At 39.3% G+C, this 13,293-nt stretch overlaps 1 protein-coding gene across 2 annotated transcripts in view; it reads right to left on the reverse strand.

Annotated features, from left to right (window-relative positions):
- Positions 1-934: 934 nt before the first annotated feature.
- Positions 935-13,293, reverse strand: part of shisa6a (shisa family member 6a) — a 32,816-nt gene continuing 20,457 nt past the window's right edge. The window contains exons 6-9 of one of the 2 annotated variants that reach the window (XM_086059376.1): positions 4,766-4,834; positions 4,434-4,454; positions 3,382-3,510; positions 935-3,216 (exon numbers count right to left, since the gene is read on the reverse strand). In XM_086059376.1, coding sequence (XP_085915502.1) covers positions 2,552-3,216; positions 3,382-3,510; positions 4,434-4,454; positions 4,766-4,834 — 884 coding nt within the window. In that variant the 3' untranslated portion in view covers positions 935-2,551. The remainder of the gene's footprint in view (positions 3,217-3,381; positions 3,511-4,433; positions 4,455-4,765; positions 4,835-13,293) is intronic. The other variant, XM_086059386.1, reaches the window with a different exon arrangement.

The following is a 13,293-nucleotide window of genomic DNA, read 5'->3' on the forward strand; positions in this document are numbered from 1 at the left end:
AAAGCGTCAAACAATTCCCCGACGCAGGATGAGGATCCGCAGCCACATTCACACAACCTTTGCAATTCTTCTGACCTGCTGAATGTGAAAGTCCACTCTAGTCATTCCGTATACTTGATGTCCATGTATTAGGCCCCTACTGGTTGAATACATTCTGAAATGGCTTTCCATATTGAGAGCAGAGTACTAGTAGAACAACTTTGTCTTACTAGTAATATTTTTTTCCACTGCTGTATATTTTTCCACACTAGTGGGACAACTTTGGCATAGTAGCCCGACAACTAGATTACTAGTGAGGCAAAACTACTGTTGAGCATTTTGGTGATACTAGTACGGCCCAAGAGGCTTCAGGTACTTGACACATATGAGTTGGGCCTAAAAGTGTTATTAGTGCAGCACAGTAGTTTACTAGTCAGGTTTATTTGCATACTAGTGACACTAATAGTGAATAAATCTACTCGTAAGACAGACATTTTACCATTGTGTTGTGTATGGAATGCCATTATTTGATATCCTACTAGTGTGGTGAATTTTCTATGTACTAGAACACTCTAGTCCTCATTAGTAAGACAATTCAGCTCAGACAATTGAGATATTTCTGTGCAGTAATAGGACAACTATGCTACTAGTGAGACAAAACTGTTCAGTAGTTGACAACTGCATGTTATTAGTACTACAAACGACATTGTGAAATTCTATTAGATAGCATCTACTGTAGTGGTTCATTGTAGTACAAGACAAGTCATGGATAGATGTCAGCTAGTGCAGTTTTACTTCACTAGAAACCGTTCTTCTATTAGTGCACTGAACTAGTGAGGTCAAAGAGATTGCTAGTACAAATAAATAGCCAATAAATCCGTACTTAACATGACTTTTAAGTTTTATCATAACAAAAACAAGTGCCAGTTGCCAGTCAATCAATCCAACACTCATCAAACGTAATAAGTTGGTTTTTATTGAAGTTTGTTAGAGAAGAATTAAGATCAAGAGAGGGGCAATATGAAAACGGAGGACATTCTAGTGGCTGATTGGCTGGAAACAATAGGAAGGGACGGGGCTTAAGAGCCTCTCACATACGCACACGCACACGCACACGCACACACACACACATACACACTGTAAGTATAAAAACAAAGCAAACATTTAACACGTGCTTGCTGTCAGAATCGCTCCCGTCCGATCAGATGTAGTTTGACACAAACGAGACGGGAAACAGTGGACATTGCCAAGGAGCCTGATTGGCCGGCATCTGTCTGATTGTTTCCGCAAACCCATGGACGCGGAATGACCCCAGTGTTGTTAATAAACGATGAACATGTGACGTAAACGTGAGCTTTATCTATGTTCAAAAGTCTACGTTAAAGAAAGAAAGTTAGAGAGAAGAAGAGCGTTTACAGAAGCTTATATACAATATTTCAGTGTAACCGCGTGAATGCTAATGATGATGTCACCTTGATGACGTTAATGATAATGTCAACACTGGCATGAAGTTGTATTAATGTGAATGTGAGCAAAAACATTTATTCTAGTACGCTAATAACAGAACTAGCATCGGGTTGGCTGTGCGAACGCTAACTTAAGTTTGACTTTGTGTGGCTGCATGAGGAGGGCTAACAATAATGTCACAAAGTTGGCATTATTTTAGCATTTTAGGTAACAATGACATCATCGCTAGCATTTGTGTGGTAGCGGGGAATGTAATAATAATGCTAAGAATCATGTCGCTAAGACAGCATTTGCACTAGCATTCAGAATTTCAGCTAATGATGCTGTCATGCTAGGATTTGCATGACCACTAACAATAACATCACATTTGCAAAGATGGCGTCTTTAGCACTTGTCACTTTAGCTAACAATGACATCATCGCGAGCATTTGCGTGACTGCGGAATGCTAATAATAACTGCAAAATCGCTACATATTTTTGATTTTTGCATTTTAGCTAATGATGACATCGTTGCTAGCATTAGCAGACAGCAAGCACAATAACAATAATGTCATAACAAGATCATTTAGCATTTGCTTATTTGCAAATGGTGACATCATCACTAGTATATGTGTGCTGCAGGAACTAAAATAACATCATGTAGGTTTGGAATTAGCATATTAGCTAACGGTGACATCATCAGTAGCATTAGCGTGGCTGCTGTGTCATTTCAGCATTTAGCATTTTAGTGAATGATGACATCATTGCTAGCGTTTGTGTGCTGTGGGCGTGAAAATAATGGCAAAATTGCATCATTTTGAATGAGCATTTTAGCCAATGATGACATCATCACTAGCATTTCTCTGAATGCAGGAATGCTAAGAATAACATAGTAAAGATGATGCCATTTTAGCCTTTAGCATTAGCAGTTTAGGTAATGATGACATCATCGCTAGCATTTGCGTGGCCTTGTGAACGCGATCGTGATGTCGTCTCTGCGCGGTTGCGTGAATGTCACAAATTGGAGGATCGGTCGCCACGGCGAAGCCCTTGTGGTGCTGTTCGCCGCTACGCCAGAAGGCGACAGGAAGTGGACGAGCAGGAACAGGAAGTGGTCCCTCCGCAGTCAAACGGTAACCTCGTTGGTCGCGTGATGATGTCCCGCGCTGAACTGCAGGTGGTCCACGGTGTGTGTCCGGCGTGAGGCAAAGGCCTGCCTCTTGGTGGCACTGCCGTGCGTGTTGACGCTGAGCGTGTTGTAGCCGTCGCCGGGCTCGGACAGCATTTTGCCCATGCGGTGGCGCTCGTGGACGGGCGTGGTGGGCATCAGCATGTCGGCGTGGGACATGGCGCGGGCCATGGCTTTCTGCCGGAATTTGTCGCGGCGCATGGCGGGAGACAGCAAAGGATCCTGGGAGCGCAGGCGCTCGGCCGACAGCAGCAGTTCCTCCGACGGGTGGCGACCGCCCCCGTAGGCGGCGGCGGTGGCGGTGTTGCTGTACGAGGGGAGACCGTAGTCCCCGCGGCGAGGCGTCCGGGGTGGGGAGAGGACGTGGTCCTGGGACATAGCGCGCTGGACGCGGCGAGGACGCTGACGCTGATGCTGATGCTGATGCTGATGCTGATGCTGATGCTGATGCTGATGCTGATGCTGATGCTGTTGATGATGATGATGATAATGATGCGATGGCGGCGGGTCAGCGTTCAGTTTGGCCATGTGGGCGTGGCCTCGGCTGCTGAAGTCCGCGTGGTGATGCTTCCTAGTGTAGAAGTCGTCCACTTCCTTGTCACCTGGTGCCCAAAAACATTGGCGTCAAAATCATAATCATAATGACATAATAATAAATATGAGGAACATTTTTCACAGACTTCCAGCAATGTAAAAAGAGAAAGAAAGAAAAAGCATGTAGCATTAGCATTAGCATTTTGATGATGATGTGTGTGCGGTGAATTTACTCAGGTCAGTGGAGAGCGCTAGCTCGTAGGAGGGCGGCAGGTGGCTGAGATTCTGGAAGGACCTGGACAACGACAGGTCGTACGGCTCGGTGGCCGCCGTCAGGATGTTGTTGCTCCGCGGCGCTCGCTCTGCGGGAGACCAGGATGCAGAAAAAAATGCAACATTTCATAACATGATTATCATAACAACCAATTGTCATTATTGGTTTCACAATGCCACTAAAAGAAATTAAACAGTGCTGAAAACATTGTAAAACGTTGACAAACGGCAGGACAGCTTAAACCAACACCTCCAGTTTCATCAAATTGCTGAGAAAAAAAAAGTAAAAAAAAAAATTCATTTAAATAGCGTAAATGCATAAAATTGTCGGAAACGTGATACTTTGTTTTGTGTTTCTTTTCCATGCTTTGACAAGTTAGCGAGGAACTCGATAAGAACATAACGGGGCTGAAGAGGTACATGAAAAAAGATAGATACAAAATAGATTATTAAAAAATTAAGACAAATACAAAGATAGATTGTTAGGGCTTCAAGCTTTTGCCTGTTAATTAATTTCATTATAACAATGAAACTATACCTGAACCATATGTTTCAGTTAAGGTTTTAAAGTAGGGTTTCAAGCCAGAGAATTGGTTTCAACTTTTGTTTATTATTTGTATGTTTGTTTTATTTTATGTAATTATTATTGGCTTTTTTTGTGCTTTAATTTTAGTTTTTTCTAACTTCTTCAAATTAGGGTGTCAAGCTTCTGCCTTAGAATAACAATTTTTAAATAAATAAATGTCATATTATGCATTTTTGTTACTATTTTTAAAATGTGATTATTTTTGAATAAATTAATCAGCCATTTTGAAATATGACGGCAGTTTTTCAGTTCCCTTTCATGCTAAATGCAAGGTTGAAATATAAAAAGCTTAACTCAAGCATGCAATTTGTTAATCTCATTTTCATGCAATGATCTGTCGGTTTCGGGGCTGGTTGGTGGGGCCTGCAAGTGACAAGGACATACAAAGACAAAATAGTGGCAGTGGCGGCGACGAGGTGGACTCACCGTGTCGCACGTGTCTGTTTGCTGACAAAAGCCAAAGAAGAAGCATCAAGGTACACATAATACATGGCAGCCTATCATACCAAGCAGATGCAATCTGATTGGATGCTAAGCTAAGCGCTATGATCGTGTGATGATGCCATGACATCATTGCGTTTACTTTTTAAACAATCATAGCACATTATGGCAAACACAAGACACCAGTAGTGCCCCTAGTGGCAAGGAGAAGCATAGTTGATGACCTTGGGGCAATCTGATTGGACACTAAATCACGTTTTGTATGAATTTGACATAGAAGTACATAAAAAAAAAAGAAAAAGGAATAGCTTTCTTACCCAGCTTCGGCGTGAGAGCGGTGAGATCCACGTGGCTGTGCTGGTAGTCATGATGATGGTGGTGGTTTCCTGTGGGCGCAAATCACACACACACATTTTTAAAATAAAATAAATTCTTGCATCAAACACAACAATCCAGATGTGTGACAGTGATGTCAGCGACACAATGAGTTGATAAGCTGTTGGTGTTTACTGTTCACGATGAAAATTTGAAGCTGGTGGATGAAATGTACAATGGGATGACAACACAGGAAGTATATATGTGCAACAGAATGATGACACAGACAGGAAAAATGCGAGACAGTCAGGTGTGATGTATAGCAGTATGATGATACAGGAAGTTAAACTGTGCAACAGGAAATGGAAAAACACAATTTGATATGTGTGCTCTTATGTACTGTTTTAATGAAATAAATGTTCTTATAAAATGACAGTAGAGGAAGTTGAAATGTACAATGTGCTAATTATACAGGAAGTTGAAATATAATGAAATAACAATGATACAAAAAGTAAAATGTACAACAGAGAGTACAACACAGGAAGTAGAAATGTGCTACAATCATCTAGTAATGCCACATAATTATTATTATTAATTAATTAATTAATTAATTAATTAATGTATTTGTTTGTTAAAAAAAAAGAATTTCATTCAAGTGGTCAATTCCTTATTTAGTCAAAACAGGAAGTTGTGGTGAGAGATGGCAAAACAGTATGTAGAAGTGTTGTGGTATTTACTATTGTTAATTTAGGTGATCACTTGCAGTGCTATGAGGCAAAACAAGAATTAGAAATGTGCAATATGACAAAAATAAAAAATGAAAACAGGAAGTATATATATATTTTCAATTATTATTTCCATTCAAGTGCTCACTTCCTTATTTGGACAAGACAGGAAGTTGAGGTCTGCGCTCCCGGGAGTGGCGGAGCGTCCAGCAAGGATAATCACAGATTTATCTGATGTCTTCTTTCTTATGTCAGAAGGAACATCACACAAAGCTGCCGCTATCCTTGCCGAGGGTCATGTGACTATGCAGCCACGCCTCCACAAGTCCATCGCATGCGCTGATCCCAGGGAGCTCACGGAACCTTGCCGTAAGCAATCAAGTTTGACAAATAAAGTAACAAGTTGCGGGACAACATTAACAGGAAGTAAAAATGCACACTGGAATGAGTAATGCAGGAAGTTGCAATGTAAACTGGAAAGACGATGGCGGGAGTATAAATTGTGCTGCAGGGAGTTGATTTCTATGTTAGCATCACTATCATGGGGTAAAATGTGCAACAGTAACTTGTAAAGTACGACAAAAAGTTTCAAATGTAGAAATATGGCAATGCCGTAGGAAGTCTAAAATGTGCAACAGGAAGTCTACATTTACAACATAATGGAATGAACAATGGCATGATGACACAGGAAGTAAAAATGTCAGACAGGAAGTAGACATTTTTCCAACATTCTCAGCTCACACCAGGCATGTGTCCATCAATCTTGCCAGTAAACCAATCAGAGTTCTCCTGACATTGCCAGGAAGTCCCGCCTCACCCGGTGTCCTGCTGACAGCCAATCAGGCGTTTGGCTTTTGCGCGCTGATGAAAATGAGTCTTGTGACATTTGTGCGGCAACACTGTGTCACCATTTGGGTCCGTGTTGACATTTGCGGCCATCCCGCTGCGCCCAATCGTTGACATTATCACCGATGTGCAAGTGGTGCGCTACAACCCATTTGACGACGTCCAATCAATTGGACCGAATCCCTAGCGGCAGATGCTAATTGAACCTCCACCTCGTTAATTTGCTTCATCATACCGCTTTTGTTAGCATGCCCGATGAATACTTTCTTCGAACAATTTTTTGGTTTTATTTCCTTTCGGTGATCATCCTTTGAGCAATTGTTACTCACCAACAGCGACCAGTCGTCACATCAAAAACATTACAGCTGAGACAATATGCTGGGGAAAAAAATGGCTCTCTATGATTGGATGCACAAAAAAGTCTCAAGGACCCAAACTAGAAACTGTAGTAGTTTTAATGACCATCACCAAATTGGTAGGCCACGTCTATCATGGCAGGGTGCACAAAAAAAGTCTTCAGAACCAACACCAGAAAATGAACAGGAATTCTGAATGCCATTTTGGTTGAATTTCTTTGACTGAGTGATGTAACCCAGCAGGAGTGTTACACGGCACATCATTTATGAGTCCAATTTTGAGTCCGTTTATGTCCAAAAACACGAGCTTCAAGGTACACATTACTTGTACACATTACATGTACACGAAACGAGGCAAGAAATGTCAGGTTGATGCCTTGTTGTAAGTGAAAACAAGTCGAATATGAATGCGCTCGGGTATGTCTTTGATGCGAAGACTCCTGCTGTCATTGAACATCCCGTTTTCACTTTCATGTTGTTCCCGTTTGTCCGTCTTCCGCCTTGCTGCTAATTAGACGCTCGCTAGCTCCTCAGCAACATTTTTTCATGTAAAATACATCATGGAGCCTGAGAGGAGGCCAGACACACGCACACACGTACGCAGGGGGAATCAAAGGTGCAAGGGAGTTAATGGACCAAGTGATGAGCTAATGAGCCCTCGGTGCCACACGGCTTCCACTCTTGTTAAAGATCAAAAGTTGATTTATTATTAACATAAGAATCAATCAAATGTCCTACACAACCTTTGTTATCCGCTGCCGTCAAGCGGGAAGTAGCTTCTCCGGTTGTAAAATATTAGACTATCGGTTGGAATATTTATCAAAGACATCTTCGCAGCCTGGAACAATCCCTCACATAATAATAATCATCATCATTCTGTGAGTTCTGCTTTTGGCGCGCACTCGCACGGCAGGAAGTCAAAGAAAAAGTCCTCCACGTCAAAGTTCGGCACTTTCAATGTGCTCCAGCTCGTTAACTTCAACCTGAAAAGTGAGTACCCCGTTTCCTGTTTAAACGTCCGAGCCGCTGGCATGGGGCCGCTAGCACTAATGCAAACAGCCTTTAGCCTGAAGGGAACGCAGCAGTGAGAAAGTAAATCAATAAGCAAAAACACACAAGAGGGATTTGCATTCACCACAGGAAATTGCTAGGATGCAACAAAGGCAGTGGAAATGTGAAGAACACAACAAAGCTCAGTAGAAATATGGATAGAGCAAAACAGGAGGTGGAACTAAGAAGTGCGAATGTGTTAGAAGCAAGGTTATTTTAGGTAACTAAAACGAACGAAATACCTAAAACAAAAATTCTAAACATTTTCCTTAATGAAATAAATTAAAAACGAAACTAACTGAAACTACATTTTATGTTTACAAAGCTAACTAAAACTATTATCGCGAAAAATGTCCTTTGTTTTAGTCTCTGGTCATTAATTTAATTTGTGAATCTTTGGGGTTGATTTTAAATGTATTTACGTTTGAAAGTGTGTCACACAGAAGTGATGTCATCTAGCAGTAGCCAATAAAAAAGCACATTCAGATGACATCGCTCCTAGACGACAATTTGGTGTCCTTGACTTTTGGCTCCAAAGACTTGGCTCGCCTACGAAATGCAACGCTCGGTAAGAAATGAGTTACGTTTTTCATTTTACCAAGATCTTTATTAAATAAATAAAATTAACTCAAACTAAACTAAAACTAAGCATTTTAAAAATAACTAAAATGTATAAAAATAACAGAACTGCCTTGAAAACTAATCAAAACTAACTAAATTCAAAACAACAAAATTTAAAACAAAATAAAAACTAACTCAAATAAAAATTCCCAAACTATAATAACCCTGGTTAGAAGGCAACACAGGAAATGGAAATATGCTAGAAAACAACAAAGCACTGTAGAAATAATAAAAATAAGGGTGTAAAAAAAGGAAGTAGAAATATGCCAGAAAGTCTCAAAGGAAGTGGAAATTTGCAAAAACACAACAAAACAGGCAGTAGAAATATGAAGCGTCAATGTGCAATGAAGAAGAAAAAAAGGAAATCGAAATGTTCAAGGAAAAAACCCAAGAAGTCGAAATGTTCAAGGTGACAGCAAAACATCACGAGAATGTGCAATTGGAAAACAGGAAGTGTAAATGTTCTAAATGATGATGTTACAAGAAGTACTAATGTGCAAGGAGACAATAAAATAGGAAGGAAACAAGTGAAGTTGAGTGAGGTGGATAAAGAAGTGATGAGGTGATGATGATGATGAAGCAAAGACGTGATGAAAAAGCGTTGATAAAAAGCTCCCAGGACATCTTAAAATACTTTGAGTAAGTGGGGCAGTGCACGTGGACGTGCACGTGGCGGCACTGAGCGTGTGCGACATAGAAAAGAACAAGTCACCTGATGTCCACATTTGCTCATCATTTGGTCAACTTGTCAACAAGCACAGCGCCTACTAGAGGCCACTCGGCTGCACTGCAATATTCATCTTTAGTTGGGTTCTGTTTAAAAAAAAAATAATAATAATCGAAGCCAACAAACACCAGATCTTCTGTGATCTCTGTGTAAGTTATGGAAAGCAAAATACAAGTATTTTGTTGTCAAGCGTTTGTGTCGAGGAAATGTGCTAGGAAAATAAAAAATAGAAACGGAAAAACAGGAAGTAGAAGTGTGCAAAATGACAATGACAAAATGTCAATATTGAGTGTTGCCCACATTATTTTCCACACAAACGAGTCACATGAGACCTGGAAGACAAAGAGGATAATTGGGCCCAATTTGGACAATTTCATCTTAGGGGTGTACTCACTTTTGTTGCCAGCGTTTTAGACGGTAATGGCTAAGTGTTGAGTTATTTTGAGGAGCCAACAATCTACACGTTGATACAAGCTGCAAACGGACTGCTTCACATTGTAGCAAGTATCCGTAGTTCCACTTAAGTACAGAATGTGAGTTCTCTTGCCACCTCAGCCTGTACCAAAAAGGCTCCAGTGAATTTTCAGTAATGCAACAGTAAAGTGAGTAAAGCATGCGAGGAGCTGCTTATGTGCTGAAAAGCAAAAATTAGGACCAAGCCACACAGAAGTGGAGCACATGCACTTTGTTCTGCAGAGAGGACGCAACGACCCAAATAGTGTGCACCCAATCACCTCGTTTTTTTTCTTTTTCTTCTTTTTTAGTGTGCTGCTCATCTCTGGTGACTCAAATCAAGGAGGAGGACACCGAGATCTACGCACACTTCCATTTATGTTCACTTCTTCCCTTTCTTGACGGTTACAAGCACATTAACTCAATCTGAAATGTCCACTTGTTGTTGTTCGCAGTTAGCAGCTAATCAGACATACTGTAGATAAACTACAGCAGAAGATGGCTAAACATCATGGATTGACAGTCAGTGCAAGTGACATCACATTTCCTATCCCAACATCACAGCGGTTAGCATAATGCTAGCATAACTGCACTACCTAGTGTTAGAAATCAAATCTTTGATTTCCTACAGAAAAACAATGTTAATAATCTAACACTAGCTAAAACAGTACGTTAATCAGAAAGCAAGAACACCGCATCCGTTCACGCCAAGGGAATGCAGAAATGCGCAAGAGGAGGAGAAACCAGGAAGTTTAGTGCCACAGGAACAACAAATGTAGTGACAACAAAACACAAAGAAGTAATGGTGGACAACCCAGGAAGTAGAGTTGGACCCAAGTAGCAGAAGAAGTCGAGTTCGGTGTGTCAAAGTGGGCCAGGAGTCGACGAGGGGCAAAGATGCAGTTTTGCGGCTGCCAAAGCACCCCAAACCCCCCTCCCCCCCCTGCCCCTCCCTTCCGGTAAGGAGGTCAAGTGCTCTTATGGGGAATTTAATTTGCTTTGCACTCTCCCTGCAGCGTGCCCTCTTCCTCCCTTCTCACGTCTTCTTCTTTTGCTTCTTCTCTGTGTGACATTTTTACCGACAGGCGAAACAAGAAGAAGAATGACACCATTCATCGAGTGGCAGGCACACTTCCTGGCCATTATGTCAAACTCCACTTTTTATGGACAGAACAAAAGCAATCCAAAACTAAACAGTTGACTTGGATTTATGACCCTCAACTGGCATCCCCTGCTATACGCCAGAGATCACGCATTTCCAAGTACATTAAGGTATTAATAATGTCATGAAATCCAAATTCCAATGCTCACAAGTGTGCGTTTTGTATTGTTTAAAGATTTTACTGATTTATGACACTTTTTTTTTGTCGGCCCCACGGTCTAATTAAGCCACTGTATTAATAATTTTATAAAGCCCAGATTTATAATGTTCAGAGCTGTTCATGTTTTGTTTAAAAAACAAACAAACGTTGATTTAATTGATTTATGATTGGTGGCTCAATTCTCTAATAAAGCCATAAAACTTACTTCTCCCAGTGGTACTTTAGTAATGTCATAAATCTCCACTTTTAATGATCGCAGGTGGGCATTTTTTTCATCCATCCATCCATCCAAATGAATTGATTGATTTCTGACCCTTGACTGACAGCCCAGCCCTCCAAAATAGCCATAAATGTCTCTAATATCAAAACAGTGAATTAAAAATGTCATAAAATATTACAAGTGAGCATCAAAATCTGGGTTTTATGACATTCGTGTAATCCTTGGGATTGGGGCTGTCATAAAAGAGTCATAAATCAAATCACAGGATCATACACTTAAAGCACAACTTATTTTTTAATTAAATCTATTTATCTGAGTAGCAGTTTGACAGGTCTACATTGGATTGCTTTAGCGCGTTTTATGGAATTATTTTCATTAGGGGCATTCGTCAAATATTAAAGTGGTAGTGAAACCCTGATTTTAATGTACACAAGGGTCATTTTATAACACTGTAGCCCAGATTTATAGCCCTATTGGATGGCGAGAAGTTTTTGACACTAGCTCTATTCTTCTTTAACTCATTCACTGCCATTGACAGCTATAGACGTCATAAATTAATTTGAACTATTTCTATTAGTTTAACATTTCTCGCACTTTTGTTAACAAGAGTATGAAAACCTTTTTTTTTTTTTGTTCATTTAGAACAGATATAACATTTGTGACTAATCGTGAGTTAACTCGTGAACTGATGCGATTAATTACGATAAAAAAAAAAATTATCACCTGACTCCCATCATTTTTAATAAATAAAATAAATTGTAATAATTTTTTTCCAATTTGTAATCTTTTTTTTTTTTTAAAGAAAAGATTATTAAAAATTAGGGGCGCCGGGCGATTACCATTTTTAATCGTGATTAATCGCATTACTTCACTAGTTAACTCACGATTAATCACAAATTTTACATCTGTTCTAATACAATAAAAAAACATCTAGGTTTTCATACTCTTGTTAACAAAAGTGGAAAAAATGTTAAACTAATAGAAATAGTTCAAATTAATTTTTGACGTCTATAGCCGTCAATGGCAGGGAATGAGTTAATTTTTTTCAAACCAAAATTCTAAATTTCTTGGCTTTCTTCGAGATTGTTCTCACTCGCTTCCTCTTGACTGAATTCGTTAAAAGCTTTTGTCCATCTGTCCGTCCTTCAGGAAACTAAGCGCCCGCGAGCCCAAAGAATACGCCTTTAACGATTACGTTTGTCGACTTGTTGAATGATAATCGATGGAAGAAGCGGCAGAGGTGAAGGTGCTTTGAAAACATTTGGCGGTCACGTGGTGCTTTTCACGCGCTTGTCATGATGCAGGGAGACCTTCGACAGCTTTGACAACAACCACAGAAGAAGAAAAGAGCTTGTTCAAGGTGTGCCTGTATGCGAGTAAGTGTGTGAAGAGCAAATGTGTTGGCCTTTTGAAAGAAGAGACCTTACCCCGTGTTCAATCAACTGCTGGCAACAAAGCACATAAAAAAAAGAAGATGCAGGCTGCTCGAAAGGTGACAATAAAAATGCGCAAGCATTTAATCAAATGTTCTCTGCCAAATTTGTCCCACAAAACATACATGAATTTATTTATTGTAATACATATTCCAATATTAGTCAAATACACATTTTTATTTGATTGAATATTTGGTAAAAAAAAAAAAAAAAAAATTATTATTATGAATGAATGAATTATTGGTTCATTGGTTTATTACATACAGTATTTGTATAATTAACTTTTGACATTCTATTGAATAATTGTTGAATTGATTATTGCAATTTAACAAATAAGAACATTAATAAAATAAACACACACTAACTTTATTTGTTTAAATAATTGGTTAATTGATTTATTTTACATGGAAATTTATTTATTTATCAACAATTGCATACTTGATTTATTGCGAATAAAACAAGAATAAAGGAAATAAAAATATTTTTAATGAATCATTGTAAAAGTCAAGATATTACAAAAATAAACAACTGTGTATATAGGTTTAGCATTTTCCATTTGATTAAATAATTGGTTTATTGTTTTTCTTACATCAAGATTAATAAAATAAAGTATTTGACATTTTATTATATCTGTATTCATGCTAATCAAATTAAATATAAAACATATGAATAATACATTATTATTTAATTTTTCAAATAAAAAAATTCACATATGTGCAATTTGGTCAATTTAATATTTTTCCACAGATTGATGCAATTGGTCAGTGGCGGCGCGCG

The sequence above is a fragment of the Leptonotus elevatus genome, chromosome 1, assembly GCF_054856555.1.
Source record: "Leptonotus elevatus isolate MCC_2025b chromosome 1, RoL_Lele_1.0, whole genome shotgun sequence".
NCBI lineage: Eukaryota > Metazoa > Chordata > Actinopteri > Syngnathiformes > Syngnathidae > Leptonotus > Leptonotus elevatus.